Source organism: Erpetoichthys calabaricus, chromosome 8 (genome assembly GCF_900747795.2).
Source record: "Erpetoichthys calabaricus chromosome 8, fErpCal1.3, whole genome shotgun sequence".
Taxonomy (NCBI): Eukaryota; Metazoa; Chordata; class Cladistia; order Polypteriformes; family Polypteridae; genus Erpetoichthys; species Erpetoichthys calabaricus.
In genome coordinates, this window is record NC_041401.2 from 35,070,435 (window position 1) to 35,083,218 (window position 12,784).

At 37.9% G+C, this 12,784-nt stretch overlaps 1 protein-coding gene across 1 annotated transcript in view; it reads right to left on the bottom strand.

Moving 5' to 3' along the window:
* The window catches only part of gpd2 (glycerol-3-phosphate dehydrogenase 2 (mitochondrial)), a 177,918-nt gene that overhangs the window by 87,426 nt on the left and 77,708 nt on the right, over positions 1-12,784 (bottom strand). Inside the window, exons 4-6 of the mRNA XM_028806453.2 lie at positions 9,219-9,343; positions 5,255-5,352; positions 4,514-4,677 (exon numbers count right to left, since the gene is read on the bottom strand). Coding sequence (XP_028662286.2) covers positions 4,514-4,677; positions 5,255-5,352; positions 9,219-9,343 — 387 coding nt within the window. The remainder of the gene's footprint in view (positions 1-4,513; positions 4,678-5,254; positions 5,353-9,218; positions 9,344-12,784) is intronic.

Sequence of the window (12,784 nt, forward strand, 5' to 3'; positions counted from 1 at the left end):
GTTTTATGCATTTTCTGTGCATTATATTATTTATTGCCGTTACATATAATTTTGTGATGGTGTATTGTCAATTGTATTTAAATATCGGTTTATGTATGGTTGCAACCCCAATACCAATGTGTAACAACTGAATTGGTAGGCAATAAAGTTCATATCAGTTCTTTAGAGAAGTTGACATTGTTTTTGGTAGTTTTTGATTATGGACTTGAAGGAATAAAAAGTAAAAATCCTACTTCCTATAAATAGGGCTCCTTTGCTTCCACAAAAAAGTCAAGCAAGTACAAACAGATCTGTTGTGTTCACATTATTAATCCATCCATTTTCTATGTGTGGTCTGCCCAGTTCAGGAGTTGGGGGGAGATGGGGGCAGTTTCAGATGCAAGATGGGAATTCACCCTGGATGGGGAGCTAGTTTAATATAAACATGTGTTATATGAAAATGCTTTATTTTACATACAGTGGTGTGAAAAACTATTTGCCCCCTTCCTGATTTCTTATTCTTTTGCATGTTTGTCACACAAAATGTTTCTGATCATCAAACACATTTAACCATTAGTCAAATATAACACAAGTAAACACAAAATGCAGTTTGTAAATGGTGGTTTTTATTATTTAGGGAGAAAAAAAAATCCAAACCTACATGGCCCTGTGTGAAAAAGTAATTGCCCCCTGAACCTAATAACTGGTTGGGCCACCCTTAGCAGCAATAACTGCAATCAAGCGTTTGCGATAACTTGCAATGAGTCTTTTACAGCGCTCTGGAGGAATTTTGGCTCACTCATCTTTGCAAAATTGTTGTAATTCAGCTTTATTTGAGGGTTTTCTAGCATGAACCGCCTTTTTAAAGTCATGCCATAGCATCTCAATTGGATTCAGGTCAGGACTTTGACTAGGCCACTCCAAAGTCTTCATTTTGTTTTTCTTCACCATTCAGAGGTGGATTTGCTGGTGTGTTTTGGGTCATTGTCCTGTTGCAGCACCCAAGATCGCTTCAGCTTGAGTTGACGAACAGATGGCCGGACATTCTCCTTCAGGATTTTTTGGTAGACAGTAGAATTCATGGTTCCATCTATCACAGCAAGCCTTCCAGGTCCTGAAGCAGCAAAACAACCCCAGACCATCACACTACCACCACCATATTTTACTGTTGGTATGATGTTCTTTTTCTGAAATGCTGTGTTCCTTTTACGCCAGATGTAACGGGACATTTGCCTTCCAAAAAGTTCAACTTTTGACTCATCAGTCCACAAGGTATTTTCCCAAAAGTCTTGGCAATCATTGAGATGTTTCTTAGCAAAATTGAGACGAGCCCTAATGTTCTTTTTGCTTAACAGTGGTTTGCGTCTTGGAAATCTGCCATGCAGGCCGTTTTTGCCCAGTCTCTTTCTTATGGTGGAGTCGTGAACACTGACCTTAATTGAGGCAAGTGAGGCCTGCAGTTCTTTAGACGTTGTCCTGGGGTCTTTTGTGACCTCTCGGATGAGTCATCTCTGTGCTCTTGGGGTAATTTTGGTCGGCCGGCCACTCCTGGGAAGGTTCACCACTGTTCCATGTTTTTGCCATTTGTGGATAATGGCTCTCACTGTGGTTCACTGGAGTCCCAAAGCTTTAGAAATGGCTTTATAACCTTTACCAGACTGATAGATCTCAATTACTTCTGTTCTCATTTGTTCCTGAATTTCTTTGGATCTTGGCATGATGTCTAGCTTTTGAGGTGCTTTTGGTCTACTTCTCTGTGTCAGGCAGCTCCTATTTAAGTGATTTCTTGATTGAAACAGGTGTGGCAGTAATCAGGCCTGGGGGTGGCTACGGAAATTGAACTCAGGTGTGATACACCACAGTTAGGTTATTTTTTAACAAGGGGGCAATTACTTTTTCACACAGGGCCATGTAGGTTTGGATTTTTTTTCTCCCTAAATAATAAACACCATCATTTAAAAACTGCATTTTGTGTTTACTTGTGTTATATTTGACTAATGGTTAAATGTGTTTGATGATCAGAAACATTTTGTGTGACAAACATGCAAAAGAATAAGAAATCAGGAAGGGGGCAAATAGTTTTTCACACCACTGTAGTCCATCCATCCATCCATTTTCCAACCCGCTGAATCCGAACACAGGGTCACGGGGGTCTGCTGGAGCCAATCCCAGCCAACACAGGGCACAAGGCAGGAAACAATCCTGGGCAGGGTGCCAACCCACCGCAGGACACACCCAAACACACCCACACACCAAGCACACACTAGGGCCAATGTAGAATCGCCAATCCACCTAACCTGCATGTCTTTGGACTGTGGGAGGAAACCGGAGCGCCCGGAGGAAACCCACGCAGACACGGGGAGAACATGCAAACTCCACGCAGGGAGGACCCGGGAAGTGAACCCAGGTCCCCAAACTGCAAGGCAGCAGCGCTACCCACTGCGCCACCATAGTGCCTTCCTATAATGAACATCATCACAAGGGGTTCCCTATGTTCTCTGTAGTATAATATTTACAAACTTTTAATAATTGGAGCACATAAAGCTTTTTTAGGGTCATATAATGAATCAGTGGTGGGGATTTTTTATTACTGCTAGGGCCAGTCTTTCCACACAATCAATAGCAAATGTAATTATAAAAGTGTCTAATTGTTTCTGTGCCTCAGGTACTACGTTAATAGTATAACAAGTAATGACTATGACATACGAACTTTCACATGAAAATATAATGCATGCAGTACATTTCAGATTAAAATTTACATTTAATTTTTTTTCCAGTTACAATTTTTTCCCTCTCCAACCCATTTTGCTTTATGCAGGTTTCAGAATATTATATTTATTTATTTAAAACATGTGATGGACTGGTACCCTGTCCAGGGTTTGTTCCTTGCCTTGTACCCTATGCTTGTTGGGATAGGCTCCAGGAAACCCCCACAACCCTGTTCTGGATTAAGAAGATTAGAAAGAGACTGACTAACTGACCATTCACTGCAAACCCAAAAAATAAATCCTAGGTATTTGCAAATTTTATGTTAATTTTAAACTTTCTTCAATAGCTTTTTGGACTAACAGCACATCCTACAGATATGGAAAAGATGGATTCATTTTTGGACCTTATAACCACTTATGCAAAAGAAAACTGTTTTTATTTTAAATGTTCACCTCTGCCCTTTTCTAATGACCAGCAGGAAAAACTACAGGAACGTACACTGATCTGCCACAACATTAAAACCACTGACAGCTGAAGTGAATAACATTGATAATCTTGTTGCAATGGCACCTGTCAAGGGGTGGAATTTATTAGGCAGCAAGTGAACAGTCATGTTCTTGAAAGTGATGTGCTATAAGCAGGAAAAATGGGCAAAGGTATGTCTCTGAGCAACTTTGACAAGGGCCAAATTGTGATGGCTAGACAACTGGGTCAGGTCATCTCCAATATAGCAGGTCTTATTGGGTGTCCCCAGTATACAGTGATTAGCACCTACAAAATATGGTCTAAAAAAGAACAACCAGTGAACTGGTGACAGGGTCATTTGCATCCAGAACTCACTGATGTGTGTGGGGAGCAAAGGCTTGTCCATCTAGTCTGATTCCACAGAAGAGCTACTATAGTACAAATTCCTGAAACACTTAATGCTGGCCATGACACAAATTTGTCAGAACACACACTACATCACATCTTGCTGCTTATGGAGCTGCATAGCCACAGAGAAGCCAGATTGCCCATGTTGACACCTGTCCCTTGCTGAAAGTGCCTACAATGAGCACATGAGTTTCAGAACTGGACCACAGAATAATGAAAGAAGTTGGCACAGTTTGATAAATCATGTTTTCTTTTAGATCATGCAGAGAGCCAGGTGCAAGTGTGTCATTAACCTAGAGATGAAATGGCAGCAGAATACACTATACTGTAAGAAGAAGGCAAGGCAGCAGGCGCAGTCTGATGCTTCGGGCAATGTTCTGCTGGAAAACCTGTCCTGGCATTCATGTAGATGTTATTTTGACATGTACCACCTACCTAAAGATTGCTGCAGACCACATATACCTCCTCATGGTAACAGTATTCTCTGATGGCAGTAGCCTCTTTAAGTAGAATAATGTGCCCCTGCCACAATGCAGAAATCGTCCAGGAATGGTTTCAGAAACATGACAAAGAGTTCAAGGTGTTGACTTGGCCTCCTAATTTCCCAGAACTCAATCCGATCAAATATCTGTTGGATGGGCTAGAAAAGCAAGTCTGATCCATGGAGGCCTCACTTCACAACCTAGAGGACTTGAATGATCTGGTGCTATCGCCTTGGTGCCAGATACCACAGGACACCTTCAGAGGTCTTGTGGAGTCCATGCCTTGATGGGTCAGAGATGCTTTGGCAGCATGAGGGGGACCCACACAATTTCATTTGGGTGGTCTTAATATTGTTGGTGGCTTGTATAAAGTAAACGGTGACATAGCAGTATTGAACAATAGAGTTTTTAATAAGCATGCAATGTCAAAGTAATAGAAAGGAGCAGTTATGAAGTTTTGCTAAACTTACCATCATAGTAAACAATTGCTGCCACAAGCTGGTCTTTCTTGAGCATTGGAAACAGCTCTAGAGCTTTTGACTTATTGAGGATATAGCTACTTTTTAAGCACTGACTTCCTGAGACAAGATCATACATCTTTATGCCAGCCCAGTAATAGGGCAGCTGCCACCATCTAAGAAGAAACAAAAATATACATTGTCCAGGTAAATCGCAGAAGCCATTAATAGCATTAATACTAATCTAATAGCTACAGAGATTTAAAGTATAAAGTGTGAAACTGATCATTTAGAAGCAATGTTTATAAAGAAAGTACACTCAATTTTTAATGTAAAAAAACTGATATACTGTAGATATAAGGAAAATGAATAAACCCAAAAATTACAGTTTTGTACATGTTAACTAAGATTTAAGTTCTAAAGTACTGCAAATTAAGAATTTACTCCAGTACTGGGCTTAAATGCCTATCAGATGTCATTAATCTGTCAATTGCCTCATTATTTAAATGTTTTACAACAAGAATTGAATTTCTCAAACACTGCCTTTTTATTAGCTTGTATACTCAACTGCACTTATAAGTTGGCACAAAAATGAATACTGTCAATTACAAAGTTCAGCTAAAATGACCCTGTAGCCCATCATGTGCAAGAGCTTCTTGTTTATTTTATTTCATTCACTTTTTATATGCATTTAATTTTTTTTTCTCTGTTACTAGATATTAGGAAAAAAAGCTCTGATATGCTTGTGCTTACTTGTATACTGGAAGCATAATAGGCAATGGTCCAGATAAATGAGGAGCTATTTTCAAGAGGTTAGAGCGTTCATGTAGTGCCTCTTTAACCATCAAATACTAAAAAGAAAAAAAAATCCATAAAACCAAATTTAAGGTAATTCATAATCAATGTCAAGTTAAACTTTATTATCCTTGAGTGAGAAATTTAATCATTCATGTGAATTACAGCTGAATAACAAAATATATCAGGCAAAAGAAACAGAATATGCAGAAGAATATTAAAGAAAGAAGCTAAGCATTTCTACAGGCTTGAGTTTAAATTCCATCCCAGGCAATGCCTATGTGGAGTTTACACATTCTCTTTTTGTTTTCCATTCGTATCTAAAAAGACTTGGGTGTTAGCTTATTTGGCGTCGTATGACTGAGTGTGGGTGTGGATTTGCATATAACTGGTGTCCCAGCACACTGTTTGCTCACGACAGGGAGTAGCCCCCTACAACACGACACTGGATAAGCAAGTTCAAAATTAATGGATATACAGTATAAAAAATGCTGACGTATATACAATTTGCATGGCATCCATTTCAATTCTCATTGAACTACAATTATCACTAAATGATTTAATTGCTAAAACTAAAATAATCATCTTAAATGGCCTAATTGTTAAAGCTAAAAACAATCTTTCACGTTATTATTCTACTATGCATTACATGACTCTTACATATGTTTAACTTCTAGAATGGAATGGATAGCATGAAAGATGAGGAGGATCATTTTACTAAGCTAAAAATCATATCACAACAAGAAAAACACAATGCAATCATGAGTACACAGTACACTCCAAAATATTAACCATCCATCCATTATCCAACCCACTATATCCAAACTACAGGGTCACAGGGGTCTGCTGGAGCCAATCCCAGCCAACACAGGCGCAAGGCAGGAAACAAACCCCGGGCAGGGCGCCAGCCCACCACAGAGTGCGCACACACACACACACACACCAAGGACAATTTAGGATCGCCAATGCACCTAACCTGCATGTCTTTGGACTGTGGGAGGAAACCCATGCAGACACGGGGAGAACATGCAAACTCCACACAGGGGGGACCCAGGAAGCGAACCCAGGTCTCCTAACTGCGAGGCAGCAGCGCTACCCACTGCTCCACTGTGCCGCCTCCAGAATATTAGCATATGTTACAACCAACCTCAACTCTCCACCCCTACCCAGTTCATATAGCCACATAGAACAAAAGCCCACTATGAGATAATATCTCATGTATATTAAGACATCAAAAGATAACAAACCAAGACCAAGGGCTAGTAGGCTATTTAAAGAATGGCATTAATAAATTCTTGCCAAATTGTTTGTGCCATTCTTTGTATGGATTATTTGATTTTTTTGCAATAAAACTATAAGGCACTGCTTTCCCATTGAGTTATGGAAGGTGAGTTAGGATTCTTCAAATTAAGCAAAACAAGTTGATGCACAAGCATTGTAGTATTAGAGTTAACAGTAGATGTCCTGCTACATAATCATATCCCTAATGTTACTCCAAACAATGCTACTATGAAATCAGGAACAGTTGTAAGTCTGACTCTTTCTGATCCAAAATGCTCTTAGTCTCGGAACATATTATCTAATGAAGCCGATGTTTGATTACATGTTTGCAGTTATGATTCTGTCCCTGGTAGAGTTTAGATAACTTTAATCTTAAAAGAAGTGTCCAGTGCCTAATTTTAAGATTAATTGTGCCAAGCTTTGCACAAATGTAAGAGTGTAGATTATGAATAACTGAATTGAATTCCTTATCTTAGATATTAACAGAGAGGTCTCTCTTCCATCATGGGCGAAAATCATATAGGGTTGTCCAACATAAAACTATCCGATAAAGTATGGCAATACTATTAATATTATCATTATTACCAGATGTAATACAGTATATTAAAGCATAAATATAAACAGAATATTGGGAAAGGTGACCAGGGACAATATGTGAAATGGACATAACATTTATCAGATAAAGAGGCTTTTATTGAAGTCATTTAGTGTATGTGAGAAAAAATAGCTTTTGTTGAAATTTCTTAACCATAATCAGGACACAGTCTGAAAATCTCAACTGATCATCAGCCCAGATTCCGATATATTTGCAAGATGAGACTCGCTCAATCAATTCTACATTTACTGCACGATTGCATTTTACAGGTTACGACCATCTCTTTCATTTTCTTAACATTCGTCTCAAAAAAGGTTTCAGGGCACCATTTAAACACGATATCTCATTGAGGAAACATTCCAGGGATAAAGTATCAGAAAAAAAATAAAACACCATTTTTGGCAAATAGTAAAAGAGTGTTAAAGAAATTTGACGATGTAAACTTTTAATTATAGCATCTACAACTTTTATTTTTTGGATTTTACATTTTGCATGCTGTGTTGAAGTCATTACTAAAGTGTTCGGCGCTTAGTGCATGTAGCACTAACTAGTGCTGTCATTCAAAGTATAATGTTAAAAAAAAGCTCAATTTGTCAAAGAAAATATTTGTCACCATCACATGAATATAAAAACAAAATCTACCTACCTGTGCCACGTTGAAAAGCATGACGATACTATACATTTCATGGATCTGTAGACATGTGTCTTGGGTAGAATGGTCAGATTTTTTTTTACCATTTTATTTTAGTATAGTTCTATTACTTTAAATTATATTAAGACTACAAAATGTCCCACTATTGCAAGAAACTATACTGTTCAAGAAAACTAAAAAATGTCATGAAATATTAACAGATGTACCAGCTGCATACTAAAACGTAAAAAATATCCAAAATTACCTTTAAGATGACACTCATCTAACAGCAGTGTACAACTTTTAAGCCTTCTACATACATTTATAATATAACTCATCTTTAAAATGATGTCAAAATCATGCTATATAATGCACTCAAACAAGAGTTCTGACACCACATACAAATTTACACAGTAATCATTTACTTTACATTATACATTCAGACAGTTTCTGTATAAAACATGTCATTTATTAGAAAACTGCTGATTTTGCAGAAGTTGTATATCATGTAATCTCACTAATTGGTTCTCTCAAAATCTAACCCTGTAGACCCCTGCATCTTCATACAGGCATGAATTACGCTTAGAAAGAAATCAGATAGATAAAGTAATGAGATTTTTATGAAAACCTGAAGCATTCCATAAATTATGGTATTTTAGGCTAACCCCCCATGACTCCTTAAAAATAAGAAGTATTCAATATTTGTAAGAAATCAACAAGACAATATTTTCCTCTACTTGATGTTTTATATATATATATATATATATATATATATATATATATATATATATATATATATATATATATATATATATATATATATATAAATAGTATTTGTTTGATTTGTATGAAATCTTAAGCATTTACATATTTAATTATTTGAAGAAGAAAATAGACACTTGGGGAGATGTGCGCTAACATTTATATATAAGCCCTAGTTGAAAATTTTATCTTTACCTACTCATTAATATTTCCTTCTTTTTAACCTTCCCTCATTTATCTTTTTTTATTAATCATTTAGTGTATTTTAATTTTATTGCCTAAATTGTTTTTCTTGATTAAAAATATGGCAAGTTTTAGCTTATGCAGATAATAAGAAGTCAAAGACCTTTAAAACTTCAAATTGTATTAAATTCTACTACAGCAGGATCCAGGCTGATATACTGTACTGTATATTTCTGATCAAAACCAATTTAAGAATTGAGAACAGTTAGAATAAGATTCCTGAATAGCTGAAATTCAAACTCCTGTCAAAGACAAAACCATTTTTTCACAAAGCATTTAAAGGCAGAGAGAAAAAGATGAAGGCTACAAGTGAAAGAAAAATAAATGCAAGAGGGAATAAAACAATATGACCACTTGAATCAATAATTTAAGGAATAACTGTCAGCTATGCAGAAAAATGAAGCATTTACCTGTTCATAATCTAATTTCATAATGGCTTTCTGTAGGTATCTCACTCCTCCATGAATGAGTTTAGTACTCCTGCTGCTGGTCCCGGAAGAGAAATCTTCTCGTTCCACCAAGGCTGTTTTAAGATCTGAGAAAGAAAAATATGAAGACAAAAACCACAAGAACATTCAGTCAAAATTATTATGACCACATTTGTGGAATAAACAAAAGATACAAGATGTATAGAAGTTCCTGATATTTCTTAAATAAATATGTAAAGGAAGCTACACAAAATGAAAAAAAATGTATATATTTTATTATTAACCATAATAAAATCTTTTCATTATCTTCAGTTCTAATCAAGAGTTAGGGGAATCACCTCCATAGTGATCTCCCGCATTTAACACATGCAAAATAAAATAGACATATATTTTTAAGTGACCATGTACAGACTCTAACCAACCATTATAAAGCCTTTATAACCTTTTTGGTTGTGTCAATGGTGTGTTGGGGGGACAATTCCAGCAGTTTGTGAGACAAGACAAGGACATGCTTTGCTGGGGCTCAAGAACACTGTTGAACACACTCATACATACACCAGCACAAGGCAAATTCACAGTTGATGATTAAGTTTGATCTGAATCATTATGATGTGGGTGTGTACCCAGAGAAAAATCCACACAGGTAAAAGGGTATAAACTGCAAACTTCACATAGACAGTGAATAGGCTGGGACTAGGATTTTAGAACTTTGATGCTAACCACTGTTCCACCTATGCTGCCTTGTTTACAGTATAAATATAATAAGCCTTACATATAAAATCCTAAGGATTGTCTCTGTCTGTCACTCAATTACTCAAAGACCACTGAGGCTAAAACCTTGGTCTTGGTATTAATTAAAACCTTTTGACATGATATATGCGGGGGGCAGCACGGTGGCGCAGTGGTAGCGCTGCTGCCTCGCAGTTAGGAGACCCAGGTTTGCTTCCCGGGTCATCCCTGCGTGGATTTCCTCCGGGTACTCCGGTTTCCTCCCACAGTCCAATGACATGCAGGTTAGGTCGATTGGCGATTCTAAATTGGCCCTAGTGTGTGCTTGGTGTGTGTGTGTGTACTGCGGTGGGTTGGCGCCCTGCCCGGGATTGATTCCCTGCCTTGCGCCCTGTGTTGGCTGGGATTGGCTCCAGCAGACCCCCGTGACCCTGTGTTCGGATTCAGCAGGTTGGAAAATGAATGGATGGATGATATATGTGGGAGAATCAAAAAAATATGGCTAGTGGCAGCTTCTGTGAAGTTACGTCTTTCCTACAGCAAACTGCATAGGTGAAATGATTGAGACGGTGACATGGCGGAAAGAAAACTAAAAGTAACAACATCCACTGAACAAGAAGCAAACTGCAGAAGCCAATTAGGTCAGAGGAAGAAGAAGAAAAATGACAGCTCCGCTATCTGTTGAGCGTCAAGCACATGCAGAGCAACAACCTGCTGCTGGTACTTATGAACTACTGGGGCTGAAACCTTGATCTCAGAAGGACCGTACACATACACAGACACTTACATACACACACATATATAAATACTGTCATGGATGGTCGGGGCCCATGCCCAGCCGGGGATCCTGGGGTGCCGCCAGGATGTGCTGCAACTGTCCTTGAGCCTGTGTGGGCAGTTCTTCCGCCCCACCCGGAAGTGCTGCCGGAAGTGGGTCAACGAGCACCTGCAGCACTTCTGGGTGACCTACATAAGGGACCTGTAGACACTACTCTGGAAGTCAGAGTCGGGAGGAGAGGGACTAAGCTTGCCAGAGAGGAGTGGAGGAGATAAAGAAGAGAGAGATTTGATTTGTGTTTATTTGAGTTTGTGCTTGTGCTTAGTGTGGGACTGTGTTGTGTCTGTGGTACAGGGAAGATGTAGCCCACAGACGAAGAAAATAAAAGTTTATTTCTTTTATAAATGTGCCTCTTGTGTTTGTCTGTGTTGGGTCGGTGCCCATATAGCACCTTCTGTTACAATACAGATATATATACTGTATATAAACACATACATAAATATACTGTATATATATCAGTAACAACAACAACAACATTTATTTACATAGCACATTTTCATACAAAAAAGTAGCTCAAAGTGCTTTACATAATGAAGAAAAGAAAAATAAAAGATAAAGTAAGAAATTAAAATAAGACAACATTTGTTAACATAGAATAAGAGTAAGGTCGATGGCCAGGGAGGACAGAAAAAAAAAAAAAAAACTCCAGACGGCTGGAGAAAAAAAATTAAATTGGCAGGGGTTCCAGGCCACGAGGTCACTTAACGGCACACTGCATGATAACGTGCAGTGAATACACTTGACTTGAGCATTCATAGCTTTCATACTCTTTCTCTGTATGTTTAGCTTTCGTTTGCTCAGAGGTTGATGCGCTTGCTGCTTTCAGGAGCAGCCCGCTTCTTCTCTTCTTTCGTCGGCATCTTTTCATGTTAAAACTGATTAAGTCAGTGTTTGTGTTGCAATTACTTAGTATGTTTTCCTTAATTTTTCACTTGAGCTGGCACATAAGTCTTCAATCTGCCTCAAGAATGATTTAACATATGAAGAGGTAGGGGAAGTGACAGCAAAGGTGGTAGAGATGAGAACAACGCCTGTACGCATGCGCCACATGGCCGCCCTGCTGGCCGCTGCTGAGAGTTGATTCTACAATAAAATAAAATAAAAATAAAAAGGGGAATAACCTTGGAGGTCAATCATCACCCCGAAAGCGGATAGTAGACATCACGTAGTATATGTGTACCAAATTTCAGGTCAGTATTTCAAACGGTTTGCGAGCTACAGGTGATTTAAAATCTTGGACAGATAAATGAACAGCCACAGTAGCGTATTATATAAGAAGATATACACGCACATACAAATGCAAATAATTGTATTTAAATACAAATATGCACTGCCTTATGTAGATACTGAGCAATGCATGACAAACTGACATTTTTGCTTCATACAGAAATCATGTGGATTTGAGATACTGTATAAAGGTTAATATGCTGCAGTAGGACAGAGTGTCACCTTTATTTCTGAGTATTTGTATACATATATGCTTTAACACAATTATTTTTTATATTCAATACCCCTTAGGTTGTAGGAGAATTGTTATCAGGTGTTTTTAATAGACCAGGTGTTTCCTGTTGCATTCAATATGCACACATAAAAGAGTTGTGAATGTGTAGTATTTGATTGAGCCTTCGCTCTTCTATTTGCTGTCTGTCTTTGGAGTTAAGTATGCCTAAACCAACATAAAGAACAGGGAATTGTCCCTAAAAGAAAAGCATGCCACTTGGATGCTGAAAGAAAAGAAGAATTCAATCAAAAAACTGGGCATAGCAAATGAAACTGTGCAGAATATACTAAAGAAAAAAGAAACCAAAAGTGTACTTGGTAATCAGCAATGGACATGTCATTGTGGAAAACAACTGTAGATGATAAGAAATTAATAATCAGAGCTGTGATGTCCAAGTACTACAGCTAACTAACAATGGGGTGAAATAAAAAGGTGGCACAAAATCATATTTGTGTAAAAATACAAAGAAAAACGACAACA